The sequence below is a fragment of the Theobroma umbraticum genome, unplaced genomic scaffold (assembly GCF_002168275.2).
Source record: "Theobroma umbraticum cultivar Fairchild unplaced genomic scaffold, ASM216827v3 scaffold_30.0, whole genome shotgun sequence".
NCBI lineage: Eukaryota > Viridiplantae > Streptophyta > Magnoliopsida > Malvales > Malvaceae > Theobroma > Theobroma umbraticum.
This window is the reverse complement of record NW_018397254.1, coordinates 6,490,065-6,502,727: the sequence shown is the minus strand read 5'-3', so window position 1 is coordinate 6,502,727 and position 12,663 is coordinate 6,490,065. Positions and strand designations below refer to the sequence as shown.

The following is a 12,663-nucleotide window of genomic DNA, read 5'->3' as shown; positions in this document are numbered from 1 at the left end:
TGGCTGTCACATAGTAGTTGATGCAATGGGTGATATGAACATAAGAGGTCGTATCATAGAAAAACCTTTAATATTGCCCAAAAGGCAATAGGCATACACCATCTTCTTTTTTTTTTTTTGTGGCAAAATCCAGGACTTAGTAGTACTCAATTATTCCATGTAATAATCTATGTTGCAATGATACATATGGAGACCATCTACTTACAAAAGAATGTCTCTTAAGTAACAGCAACAAACAATGCATATCAAATCAGAAACTTGATTATTGTAGCTGAAAAGTGAGAACTAATCCAGCATTTGAGACCATATCTAAAGCACATAAAAATACATATCCACATGTTAATCAAACCAAATTTATAGGGAAAAACCAATGAAAACCAGTGAACATCAAAGCCTTTTACAAACCTGATGTCCATGTGCCGTAATTAGCTGAATTTTAACCATCTCCAACTTGTAAAATGAAGACCCATTTATTGAGATTTCATTTTTCTCTGGTTCTTCTGATATTGTTGAACTATCTCCTGACCAGCCTAATTCACTGCTCTGGCCATTAATTATGCCAAGATCTTCCAATTTGTCTTCCACAACTTTCTCAACCTGACTTGTATCAGAACTATGGGACTGATTGCTAGACATATGCTTCTGAATTTCAGAATGTTCTTCAATGAAGGCAGGCCTTAGAAGGCCTTGGATAGCTAAGCCATCTGATGGTTGCTCCATCCAGTCTATAGGATCATCTGAAGCAACCTATACAACAGAATAAAAGATAAAAACAATTGAGAAGATGTTCCTTCAAATGTTAACCATGCATGACAGATATTTCTTGTAAAATAAGATGCTACAAGGGGGTTATATTAATTAAAATCAAGCTTAATACATGTTAGTAAATGCTATATTGCTATAACCCATAAACATGGATTTTATTTCATGTCATCTTCCTAGCAGGGCTTCCACATTATTTTTCCTTTAGTATCAAACGTATAGTGCCACTACCTCAGTCAACTTTTTGGCAAAATACATTGGATGGGAGGAACGCATAGTCTCCAATTTTGCCCAGTCTCCAAGTGTTTCATCAGAGTCATCTTGATCATCTTCATCCTCAAGAGCAGCAACCCACTCCTACAAATGATAAATTAATATACTCAGTAGACAGCCTTTCAGAAAAAAAAAAAAAACATACAGAGTAGACAGGAATTGAGAGCTACAACATCTATGCATGAAACTCTAAATTCGCACTTAAGTTGAATTTGAAAGGTAAAGGGCAAAGAGTCAAACCTCATTGTAATCTTCTTCTTCAGTATGATCATCTTCATCCTCATCTACATCTTCAACATCACTATCTTCATCTTCAATTTCCTCAATCCCAAAATCAATATCTGAAGGACCTGATAACTCGATTTCCTTCATTATTTCCGTTGTGTCAAAGCCTATGATGACTTGCTGCATAACATGAACTGAGTAAGCTTTCAGAACAGCAGCAACAAAGAAGACTCATAGTTGACCTTTTGTCACATGCAACAGTGACTGAAGATCAATATCCATAAAATAATCCAAATTTGCACAAAATGAAATACATTTTTCCGATTAGAATGATGCCTTCATTATCATGTTAAATCAATAATATCAAACACCATACTCAACACATATTTTTTTAAAAAAATTAGTTAGGAATGCATTACATGGACAAACAAGATTAATGTCAATTTGCCAAAATCAAAACCGTCTGCAAGATGTAAGTATCATCATGAGACTACACGCAGGTGTTTCTGGTGTGGGCAAGTAAGGCATTGCCAAGTTTATCAGAAAGAAAATGTTGCATACCACAAAGTTATTTTCCAAAGTAAGACTTTGCATTATATCTTCATCACTTTTCACTTGAAAGTATACATCTGCAATACATCAGAGCACATCAACTTCCATTCAACGATGAGGCTATCAAGCCCAAATTGCATAAGTGGGAATGATTGACTTACTTCCATGTTCATCAGTTACATAAGGCAAGTCTGGCCACATAATATTTTCATGAACTTCATCATTAATTATCCCCGTAAACATCAGTGTTGCTTTACTATTCACCTGAAAACGACACACTACAGCCAGCATTAGCCAAACAAACTGGATGAAAAGCAGGAAGCAGAAGCATAAGAGTACACCTTCCAAATGTTAACCAAAACAAAAATGAATCAAAAGACATCTATTTCCCTTCTATTCAAGCATAAGCACACACAAGCAATACTATATACTAACATATTAATTACATTAAAAGCCATTCCTCTGAAATTTGATTCCATAATCAACATTTAATGCAACATACCTTGATGATGGTCCTAGTGGTTTCTGCAGCAGAAAGTGTAGCATCACCGCTATTTTTAGATGTTGCCTCACCAATATCCTCAAATGGATGGTAATGTGGCCTTCTGTTCTGCTTGGTAGGCTCAGATGCAGAACCTAAATGCTCTGCTGTCGCTCGAATCTTATTCTTTATGAGAGTCCTTCTCGAAAGAGAACCACTGTTTATTCTTCGAAATCTATCCCTGCAAATCACTCTTAACATTCATAACTACTCTTCTTAATCTTCTTAATATCCACAAACACTTTAGAAGATGCACAGAAAATGAAAAATGCAAAGAAAAAACACTGATTTCTTCCCCTTTAAGGTTTAGAACTTAATCAAGTTATGATATTTACAGATTATGCGCCGTTCCACCATTTCCATTCTTTTGAAGACTAGAAGTGTATTGTTTTGGACAACAAATTAAAAATCACAGCAAATAATGAGATTTCTAGTACTCTTCAAAACCTTTAGTAAATTGTGCTATTGACTTCGCTAACAAGTGCTAAAAAAGAAAATGCAATAAATTAAACTCATTACCAAGTTACGTCGAAGCCGCCACGGCGAAACAGCCGGCGGGAGGTGACGTGGCAACTAGTAACCTCATCGGAGCTGCACGTAGGACGACAATCTACGACAACAGTACATGCACAAGATAAGCAAAAAGGTTAAGTCTCTGTTTGTCTGCCGAGAGAATGCAAGAAAGTTTCAAAATAACACATCGAGTCGTTCGTTGCAGCTCAGTAGAGCTGCTTCAGCAACTCAGTCAGCTTTTAAGAAGCCGAAGATTGCATAAAAAATTATGATTTTCGAAAAGGTAACAAAAGAGGAGAAGGATTGGTGGGGCAGTTACGGTGTAAGGCGGTGGAGGAGCAGAAGTTCGCACCGGCGGGGAATCGAACGGCCAAAGCTGATTCAATCCTCATCATTATCATAATTTAAAAACGTTATTTCGGTGGTTGTTTGTTTCTCACAAGGGAATTATGAGTGCGAGATCTTTGTGATGCACAAGCGCCCCTTCTCATCGAAGATGAGGTAGAAGGGTGGAGTTCCTCTACGGCGAATGAGATTTTGTATTTTCTACAGTGTTACACGTGGATATTTGTGAATGGATGTAAAAATGTTATGCGGTAATAAAAAGACCAACAACACCCCAAGAAACAGATTGACGCCTTTCTTTAGTTGTTCGGGACAACGGGAAACTCAGAAGGAAAAAAAGAAAAAATTCTTCTATCCACACGGAGAAGCAGTCTCTCGGGTCTCAAACATTGAAATTCGCTGTCTCTTACGACTCTCAAACCGGTTAGCCTCTGTCAGTTTCTCTCTCAGTGTCTTTGCATTTGGCTCTGAGAAAATGCCGGAGTAGATAAGTTTAAGCATTTTTAGCTTTCAAAGCAAGAAAATTGCTGTCTGAATGCTAACTCATGCTACAAAAAGTAAATCAAAAGCTCTTTTTTTCCCTGTTTTTCGCTTTATGTCAGGATGCTTTGTTGTAGATGTGCTCTGCCACTTATTACTAAAACAACCGGGAGCCCAAGGAATGCGGTGGTATGTTTTCAAGTGAAATTTCAGCATTGTTTAAATTTTGCTCCTTTAGAACGCTAAAGAGAGAGAAAAAGAATGAGATTTGAAGTTCAAAAATTTATGATGTAATCATTATTGTTCCTTGTTTTATGTTCTTTTTAATGAATTAGTGATTCTCAATGATTTTCAGGTATGCGCTGCAAAAGGTCCAAGACCAAGATATCCTCGGGTATGGAAATCGAGGAGGAGAATTGGGACTGTTTCAAAATCAGCAAAGCTTGTTAGCTGTGTAAGTTCTTCTTTTGCCACCTGATTTTTTTGTATGTTGCCCTTTTGATTGATTTGGGTTGGTTAAGCTGATTTTTCATGGTAGAATGAACTTGGTATGAAATAATTGACCGACGGGAATTTGATTCTTGTTATAGCAGTCTTGATATAGGCTATGCTTATGTAGGTAAAGGAATTGTCAAATGTCAAGGAGGAAGTTTACGGGGCTCTTGACTCCTTTATTGCATGGGAACTAGAGTTTCCTCTAATTACGGTGAAGAAAGCATTGAAGATCCTTCAGAATGAACAAGAATGGAAGAGAATAATTCAGGTAACTATCTGCCCTTTCATTTTCCTTTTTTTCTTTATTCCTATCCTTTCATTGTTTGCTATATAAAATAGAGCTAAGTCTAGGTAAGTACACTTTGGTTTGTAGGTGATAAAGTGGATGCTAAGCAAAGGTCAAGGAAGAACGATGGGAACCTATTTCACCTTGCTGAATGCTTTAGCAGAAGATGGGAGACTTGATGAGGCTGAAGAGCTGTGGGCAAAACTCTTTTCTGATAATTTAGAAAGTACTCCGCGTATTTTCTTCGATAAAATGATTTCTATTTACTATCACAAGGGCATGCATGATAAGATGTTTGAGGTATTGTAATGTCATCTCATTGAAGGCTCTTATTGCAATGGTCTGCTTTATTATGCTTTGATTCAGTGTATAGGTTAGGCATTTCTCTTCTATCATTCAATGATTTCTCCAAGTAAGCAATTTACTGTATCTAATTCCCATCCCAAGTCTGATTTAACTCCCTTAAAAATTCAACATGCATAAGTATAGATGGTTACTGAAAATGATGTTGTATGAGGTCCCTTAGCATGGAAACCTTAGTAGTCCAGTAATTTTAAATCTGACTCGTCTTCCAGTTTTTGGTGCTTCTTGGTTGGTATGGCTATAGAGCAGTGCATCAAGTGAATCCTCTTGTTTTTACATCTTCTAATGACCTAAAATGATAATCAATTCGATTCTTAGGTACTAGTTAATTATATATTTGTACTCTTATGCAATTTCTGAACTATTGTAGCAATTTTTAGGTCATTTACATATGTTATACACCTGTCAGTATTTTGTGTGATGCATAATATAAACCTTTCTACTTCCCACTAATGTAACTTGTAGTGTACTGTTGTAGGTATTTGCTGACATGGAAGAGCTTGGTGTCAAACCAAGTGTTTCAGTTGTTTCAATGGTTGGAAATGTCTTCCAACAGTTGGGAATGTTGGACAAGTATGACAAATTAAATAAGAAATATCCACCACCAAAATGGGAATATCGATACATTAAAGGAAAGCGTGTTAAAATCAAAGTAAAGCAGCTAGAGGAATTTGATAAAATTGCCAAAGGTGTCACTGAAGATAAGGAAACTGACGAGAATGTGAGTGTATTGCATGAGGAAGCCGAAGTAAGTTCAGATTTATTCACTACTGAACCTAATATATCTTCTTGATTGATCAATAGTATTACATCTAGCACCGCTGGTGGCCTTGGCAGTGAGATGCAAAATGTTCAATCTTGGGAGCAAGGGAAAGAAGGCTGTACAAGAAGAACAAACAATCCTTCTTCATGTCATGTTATATTGTATCGAAACTCTCATTACTGGGCTAGTTTAGCACTGGGTTTGATGAAAACACAAGCAAGCTGTGGGGTGGTAAGAATTGATTCTTCCTTTTCTCATGTGGACAGTTGACAAAATATTTGACAAGTTGATGATTGATATGGATACCACCTTTTGTATATCAAATTAAAGTGGAAAGAAGAGTGCTGAATGGCTCTGTTTTCCTTGGAACAGAAATTTATTTAGAGGGTAAGTTAGAGATTATTGTTGTAACGGGTGCAGAGTTTATTCAAGCCTTGTGCTTTAGCAAATTCAAGGGTAAATAAAGCTTATGATATGGGTGTCATAGCTTTCGGGAGAAAGAGATATTTCGCCATTGCATGACTCGCGATTATTTTATGACTAACTTTGCTATCCCAAGGGATGATAGGGTATCCATTAATTCCCTGTTTTATTATCTTCTTTTCCCTTCATCACACGGCCGCTAATAGGGGGAGGATGATAGGTCTTCGATGCTGCATTATTCATTGTGACATACAAGTAGCAAAGCATTCGTCATGCCCACCAATACCAAGGCTATTAATTGGACTCAAAACTTTATACAGGGGTAAATTGGAATAAAACAGAATCTAGGCATGAGAAAAGAACCATGTTAGCCATTTGAAATGAAAAATCGATCTTGCCAGGCTGCTGCAATGGGTTAACCCCACACGTCTATAATATCAAAACTCTGAATCTCTGCCAATTAATTAGCAAATATTAATATCTATCCTTGTGGCCAATTTAAAGTACAAAAAGAAAATGTCAAAAAAAAAAGGGCTTATTAGTCTAAATGATAAATGGAATTATTTGTTTCATTCCTCATCTGTGCCTGAACCTTCAGAGCTTGAGCCTTTTTGATTCACCATGCCATTAGCTGCAGGGCCCTTCTTTTTTGTATACTTCTCATCTTCCTCATCTTCACTGTACTCACTCTCATAATCATCATACTCCTCTTCATTCTCCTCTTCCTCTTCAACTCCATCCTCCACAAGCAGTCCTTCTTCTGATACATGACCACTGCGGGTGCCAGCCCGTGTTCTTTTGAGGATTTTAACCTTCAAGTTTGTCTTTTTATCACAACCTATCCAGGAGTCACACAAACAGTAACAAGTCAAATTGTAATTTCCTTCCAATGGGGCCGGGAATTTGCCCATCACCAATCTGGAGCCACCTCGCACCTTCTCTACAGCATTTTTAACTGCTTCACTTGTCTCCTTAACACTTGCTCCTGAAACCTCCATTGTCTCCTGAATTGTTTTTGAAGCAGCTGTTATGGCTGCAGCTTCATCCATGAAGCTCACCTTTTGGGAAAACCACACATTGTTTGAGACACCATCCGCAAGCAAAAACCAGAAATTTTCTTCCTTGTGAAATGGGAAATTGGGGGCATGGGGGAGAGCACCAATCAAGCCACTACCACGCTTGAGTGTTATCCAAGCTTGAACTGTTACAATGTCAGCCTCTTGTATGCCCTCTTCTCCCTCAGTCTCACATGTAACTTCAACCGTTAAGGAAGGCATCATTTCCAATACCATCTCAACATCTTGTACTTCAACAGAAGAAAATCCAGCTGCTTGAGTTAGAAGTTCAGCACGATCCTCCACAGTCATGTCTCGAAGATCTTGAAATGTTCTCACCTTCTGCAATGGTAGAATCAAGAATTGTTAAATCATGAGATCAAAGGGAAATAACCAAAATTAAATATGTAAATAAATCAGGGTTGGGGTATAAAACATAAAAAGAAAACCTCAAAGAACTGTCTCTATTTTGTTCAAACAGAAACTCCATGCTTTAGTCTAATTAAAGAAAGAATTCCGAAAATTCTTTTACACCAGTCAAAAGCTGTTTTTTTTAGGGGATGGACAGATAAACTTCTCAAAGTAACCTAAGTTTCAGCAAACAAGTAAGAATGTTTTTCTTTGTGCTGCAAACCAAGTTAGGAATATATCACCAAATCAAAAGCACAACTTGTTAGATTTAGACGATTTTGTCAAAATTTTGGGCCATATCCTCCCAAGTCCAACATGTATTTAACAGCCCAACCATAGAGAAAATAACTGCAAGAAAACTCTTTAACATTAAATTTCATACATAGACCACCATGGAGATCTAGCTCCTTCATTGACAGCTATAGGTGAAGTGTTAAACAGTAGCATTCTTGCTAACATTTGCCACTTACCTTGCGGGCTATCTTTTTGATAACAGCCTCACTAAAATGTGGCAGCTGCAAGAAAGATGCAATTCCTTCACTAGATCCTCCAGTTGTCTTTCTTGCACTAAGTGGAACAGCCTGCATTACATCAATAAGAATAAACAACACCAAGCATTATTATGGACTAAAGACAGGGCATTTGCAGCATATTGACCACTGTCACTAGAAAAGATGGGGAAAGGCAGAAAATGAAACAACCAAAACTTCAAAAACACTTTGGATTTATGTCCAACTAGGTACTCATAAATTAATTTTAATGTGCAAGTATATTAAAAACATTAAAAGCTACAATTTTATTGTGGTTATCCCAAGAAAGTTAAGAGGAATTGAGGAAGATGGCGGCAAATGGTTGTTCAAAGCGAAGGCAGGGTGGACATACATTGACCAATTTTAATTATTTCAAAAATAGTTTAAAGTTATATGCAGTGTTCATAATCTTAACATAAATAATAATCCATAGATAACTAGCTTATGCATATAAATCAAAAACATAGAAACGACAATACAATGAGCAGTAGCTAATTTTCCCAAATAAGCACCTGAACAAGACATTGAGACAGCTCAACAACTCCTATAGCAGGCCTCAGCCAACCATGACCCTGTGCAGTTCGTGGTACAACTGCCATCTGCAATAGAGGATACAGAATTAATAACAGAAATTGCAAATGAAAAGATGCATGTATTGAGAGCTTCTAAACAGAGAAAAGAGCACGGTGTAGAAGAAAATGAGCTAGCAGGCTAAAGCATGACAACATGGAAGTTATGGGCAATCTGCTGTGAGCCCATTTTTATCTTTCATACAAATCTCAAACTTAAATTTGATTGCTGTAGCAGTAATTTCTTTCAGTAGTTTTTCATTTAGCTTCTTATACATTTGTCTCTAATTTGATTCTATCATCCACTCCAGGATCTTTTCCCTCATCTGACTCTCTTTCTTGGTTTATTTTTGAAAACTTCATCATACATCCTACATATCTAAAACTCCTATAAAATGCACAAGGCTGGTTTCAGCCTTTCCAATGACACTGGCATGTTGTGCACGTAACCATGCACAAATTTCATTCAAATTATTTAATTAAAGAGAGGTGGTTTACATAAGCCAAATTACCAAGCAATCTTATATTTTCTTATCCTGAAGTACTAAGGAAATCTCAATAAATTCACATGGCTTTCACCCATAAAGAGGGTTTTGAAAACATATTAATTAGATGAAGCATGAATGGCTTCTTTACCTTTTCACTTAAGGTTGTCAAAAAAAATCCTAAAGTATAAAAGTATACAACAGGTCACAAGATATGTTGTGAAATGGTAACAAAAGCAGTCCTAGAATTCTACTCGAAGATGATAGACAGGTGCAGATATGACCTTCAATAATTCTTCAAGGAGGCGAGGTGCAAGTTCTAGCATGCGCCTGAAATCACCAAGCAGAGCTGGAGATAAGGCAGCTGATTCACGGGTTAATTGTGCCTGAATCAACAACTCTGTCTGGAAACAAAATGACACAAAAGCAATCATAAGAATTCCATTCAGAAGCAGAAAAAAGATAAATTCCAATTTCTTAATACAGATAAATCTCAGTGCATAAATTACCTTTACTATAGCTGGATGCTGCTTCCAGAATTTAGCCTGCTCTTGCTTAATGTTCTTAAGGTCCAGATTCAACTCACTCCTGACTGACATAAAAAGCTTCTGGAGAGGTTCATCATCAGTCCTACGAACTGGAATTTCCATGTATTCAGCAGCCTTAGTAAAGACATCCATAACTTTGCTGTAAAACCAGGGTACAGGTTGAGATTAACAAAATAAATCAAATCATTTTGCACAAAATAACGCAAACAACTCCAGAAATCTATAAAGTTTGGGAATTAAAAAAAGTTGTGACTCGATTAGACATCAAGAAAGGTTTAAAACTATAAATATCAGATTCCGCAGAACACTTGAATCAAGGAGTTCAGTAATCTCGGCACTGGAACCCCATACATCATTTCCTTTAACCCCCCAATATTCCAATAACTTCACGAGCTCAAGGTAAGACATGGTTATCCATGCACGATGCAATGCAAAAGCCTCGTTAATGCAAGCGCATATGTGACTACACATGAAGGATTGGCCAAAAAGAAAAACAACATGAAGGAAAGAGGGGGGCCCATTATTTCCTACTTATAGCCCCCAACCCCAAGAAAAGGAACCTCCAAAAAGAAAAAAGCTCTTGCCCTCATGGATAATATTAACTGCATGCCCTTTTAGTTACCAACATAGATGGAGTGCATGTACATCTGATACTAATTGATTCAAACTTGGGTTTGATAATTAGTGATCATAAACTTTTCTTTTTTTTTGCATGAGATGATTACCTTGGGGCCAGTGAAGGTTTCATTAAGTAATAGTAAGTGGATAAGGTTTGATGCATCACATAGTTTCCAGTATACTTTGACGATCTTGAGAGATATATAACAGCTATCACCAATGGCAAAAGAATACAAACACCAACAATCCAGAGTAAAAGTATGCCACCAGATGCCCCATCTATGTCCAGAAGGAACTGAGGAAGGGCAATGCCCATTTGAAAGCCCTGCATCAAAAAGATATGGCATTAGTCTTAATTAGGGTTAATTATATAATTAGCATTAAAAAAAATTACTGCTCATTCTAAAGATAAAAGATCAATTACTTGTCTTCCATCTGGATGACCATATTTCTCATAATTTTCACGGGATATTGGGTCTGTGAGAGCCTGATAAGCCTTAACTATGTACTCCACAAAATGCTTGTGAGCCGCTGAAATATAAAGATAAATGCAACTATCAGTAAGTAAAAGTTATCAGTCAAATGCCTCATTTTTCTTGCTAATGTACAGGTTATATATGGGATTTCATACGACTGAATAACTAAAACACCTTCAACCTGGATCTGGGTTTTTATCTGGATGGTATAAAATAGAAAGCCTCCTATATGCCTTCCTTATTTCAGCATCTGAAGCTCCAGGCTCCAATTCAAGTATACTGTAAGGCTCAAACACTTGAATCTGAATAAAGAAACAGAACACTTCACTTAGCGCAAGTCATAACAGAGCTTCTAGAACATAGGCATCACAATAACTTAAACTGAATGATAAAAGTAGCACCAGAAGAAGCAACAATTCTAACAGTGGAAATAACAGTCAAAGAATCTCATATATGATTCAAACTCTAACTAAATGTATTTACCTCCCCGCTCATGTTTTTAATGTAATAAACCAGGAATATCATGATGATCCAGAGCAGCACCAGAGTCAGGTTACTACATGTTGAGAAGTTTGAGATCTGCAGGAACAAAATCAATATCTTCCAGATATGAAAAAACAACTCAATGCCGACAAAATACTGAAACTCCTCACAAACTGAACATTGAAGAGCAAACTAAAGGGGCAACAATATGACTTACCCGCTTAAATATGGATTTGCGGTACTTCCCTGAACGAGAACAATCTGCACACTGGCAATGAATGACCTTTGGTTTTCTGGATGCTGCTCGGCACAACTTCATTACGGTATAAGGCACTAAAGGCAGTGCCATTATTGTTAAAATGAAAATGGGAAACAACGCACTATTCTCTTCTGAAGCAGCCATGGCGACCTTCTACCTTGAACAAATTTTAATCAGTTGTTGCACAAGTAAAAAAAAGCAACTCTAACAGAATTTACAGTTTTATTCACCGCAACAAAAAAACAAGACGTTGATTAATTTTAAATAAAAATATTGCCAAGACGCTTAAAACACGCATAAATATTCGCTAAGAATTTTAATGTCATAGAACCAGGCAGGTCCTCGTTCTATCCAAGAAGGGAAAATTAAAAAACCCTAACTATCAACGGAAACAACTTGTATGTAAGAAAAAAAGCCAAAGAAGTAGTATAGCTCTTAGCAAGCAATAGTCGATCAGCTGCAATTAACTCAATATTGCAATAAGAAACCAGAAAAAAAAAAGCACTAAAAAAACCCAAAATCTGAAATTGGAACGAAATTTTGAGGAAGTTGGCTACAATCCGGATAAAAAATCTAGCTGCGATTGATCACTCGTGGCTGTTCAACATTCAGAAACATAGGAATTCAACATATCTGCGTAAATTCAAAAGAAAAATAAAAGGGAAAAAGGAAATTATGCAACCTGGGAAAAGAAAATTCAGATCGCGATCTGCTTCAGAGACGACTTTGTGTACGATGGCGCCAAGCTGAGCAATAAAAAAAGTACTGAAATTTGAGAGAGAGGGGGGTATTATCTTGGGTTTTGAAGGGCTTTTAGATCCGGAAACGTACACAGAAGGTTATGGTATGGTTTTCCCATTATAGCCTTAAGATAATTCATTATCTGGAGGTTATAATTGTCATATTAGTCGTTTGTATGGAGAAGGTGTTCTAAGTTTCCGTCAATTTTTTATTCTATATTTGTATATTTGGATTTATTTATGATGTACTCAACATACACCACAATAGAAGGCCAGAAAATTTATGATGTCATCCTCCCAAACTCCAAATTGTACTAAGGATGGCAATGAGTATAGAGTACTCGTGAATATTCGATTCGATTATATAAGATTTAGAATAGATTTAAATAGTGATTTCACTATCACTTTTTAAATATTCAAAGAGTGCTATCGAAATTTGATTATTATTTATAAATATTTTATTATTAT

The 12,663-nt window shown here is 36.6% G+C and overlaps 4 protein-coding genes across 7 annotated transcripts in view; 2 read left to right on the top strand and 2 right to left on the bottom strand.

The window, feature by feature from the left end:
* The window catches only part of LOC110419778 (DNA primase), a 5,986-nt gene extending 5,823 nt beyond the window's left edge, over positions 1 to 163 (top strand). The window contains exon 15 of the mRNA XM_089785165.1: positions 134 to 163. Within this exon, the coding sequence (XP_089641291.1) occupies positions 134 to 163 (30 nt within the window). The remainder of the gene's footprint in view (positions 1 to 133) is intronic.
* On the bottom strand, positions 9 to 3,394 carry LOC110426602 (uncharacterized protein At3g49140-like). Its single transcript, XM_021441882.2, has 9 exons — positions 3,186 to 3,394; positions 2,873 to 2,963; positions 2,315 to 2,534; positions 1,974 to 2,076; positions 1,822 to 1,889; positions 1,276 to 1,440; positions 994 to 1,119; positions 406 to 747; positions 9 to 309 (listed from the first exon to the last, which is right to left on the bottom strand). Exons 1-9 carry the CDS (start codon positions 3,265 to 3,267, stop codon positions 286 to 288), a joined length of 1,221 nt encoding a protein of 406 aa, XP_021297557.1. The 5' UTR covers positions 3,268 to 3,394; the 3' UTR covers positions 9 to 285.
* Positions 3,395 to 3,491: 97 nt separating this feature from the next.
* On the top strand, positions 3,492 to 6,009 carry EMB1417 (Pentatricopeptide repeat (PPR) superfamily protein). Of its 2 annotated transcripts, XM_021442070.2 has the most exons (7): positions 3,492 to 3,634; positions 3,814 to 3,880; positions 4,047 to 4,145; positions 4,311 to 4,454; positions 4,560 to 4,772; positions 5,314 to 5,556; positions 5,640 to 6,009. In XM_021442070.2, exons 2-7 carry the CDS (start codon positions 3,815 to 3,817, stop codon positions 5,649 to 5,651), a joined length of 777 nt encoding a protein of 258 aa, XP_021297745.2. In that variant the 5' UTR covers positions 3,492 to 3,634; position 3,814; the 3' UTR covers positions 5,652 to 6,009. The 2 variants fall into 2 exon arrangements, with proteins under 2 accessions (XP_021297745.2, XP_021297675.2); XM_021442000.2 differs by having other exon boundaries at positions 5,314 to 6,009.
* A 415-nt stretch (positions 6,010 to 6,424) lies between these two features.
* LOC110426407 (dnaJ protein ERDJ2A-like) lies at positions 6,425 to 12,278 on the bottom strand. Of its 3 annotated transcripts, none has more exons than XM_021441644.2 (11): positions 12,138 to 12,278; positions 11,414 to 11,608; positions 11,197 to 11,292; positions 10,895 to 11,015; positions 10,662 to 10,768; positions 10,345 to 10,562; positions 9,581 to 9,758; positions 9,356 to 9,475; positions 8,530 to 8,616; positions 7,958 to 8,068; positions 6,425 to 7,418 (listed from the first exon to the last, which is right to left on the bottom strand). In XM_021441644.2, exons 2-11 carry the CDS (start codon positions 11,597 to 11,599, stop codon positions 6,591 to 6,593), a joined length of 2,052 nt encoding a protein of 683 aa, XP_021297319.1. In that variant the 5' UTR covers positions 11,600 to 11,608; positions 12,138 to 12,278; the 3' UTR covers positions 6,425 to 6,590. The 3 variants fall into 3 exon arrangements, with proteins under 3 accessions (XP_021297319.1, XP_021297395.1, XP_021297465.1); XM_021441720.2 differs by having other exon boundaries at positions 11,414 to 11,605; positions 12,138 to 12,266; XM_021441790.2 differs by having other exon boundaries at positions 11,414 to 11,612; positions 12,138 to 12,227.
* Between the last annotated feature and the right edge of the window lie 385 nt (positions 12,279 to 12,663).

Excerpts from the sequence above, each read along its gene's own strand:
- EMB1417 (XM_021442000.2), top strand. The coding sequence starts at position 3,815 with ATGCTTTGTTGTAGATGTGCTCTGCCACTTATTACTAAAACAACCGGG. Across the intron at positions 3,881-4,046 it reads GGAGCCCAAGGAATGCGGTG|GTATGCGCTGCAAAAGGTCC; the intron begins GTATGTTTTCAA and ends AATGATTTTCAG. Across the intron at positions 4,773-5,313 it reads TGCATGATAAGATGTTTGAG|GTATTTGCTGACATGGAAGA; the intron begins GTATTGTAATGT and ends GTACTGTTGTAG.
- LOC110426602 (XM_021441882.2), bottom strand. The coding sequence starts at position 3,267 with ATGATAATGATGAGGATTGAATCAGCTTTGGCCGTTCGATTCCCCGCC. Across the intron at positions 2,535-2,872 it reads GGCGGCTTCGACGTAACTTG|GGATAGATTTCGAAGAATAA; the intron begins GTAATGAGTTTA and ends AGTGATTTGCAG. Across the intron at positions 310-405 it reads TTACGGCACATGGACATCAG|ATATGGTCTCAAATGCTGGA; the intron begins GTTTGTAAAAGG and ends TATGTGCTTTAG.
- LOC110426407 (XM_021441644.2), bottom strand. The coding sequence starts at position 11,599 with ATGGCTGCTTCAGAAGAGAATAGTGCGTTGTTTCCCATTTTCATTTTA. Across the intron at positions 10,769-10,894 it reads AGATAAAAACCCAGATCCAG|CGGCTCACAAGCATTTTGTG; the intron begins GTTGAAGGTGTT and ends TTTATATTTCAG. Across the intron at positions 10,563-10,661 it reads GTCATCCAGATGGAAGACAA|GGCTTTCAAATGGGCATTGC; the intron begins GTAATTGATCTT and ends TTTTTGATGCAG.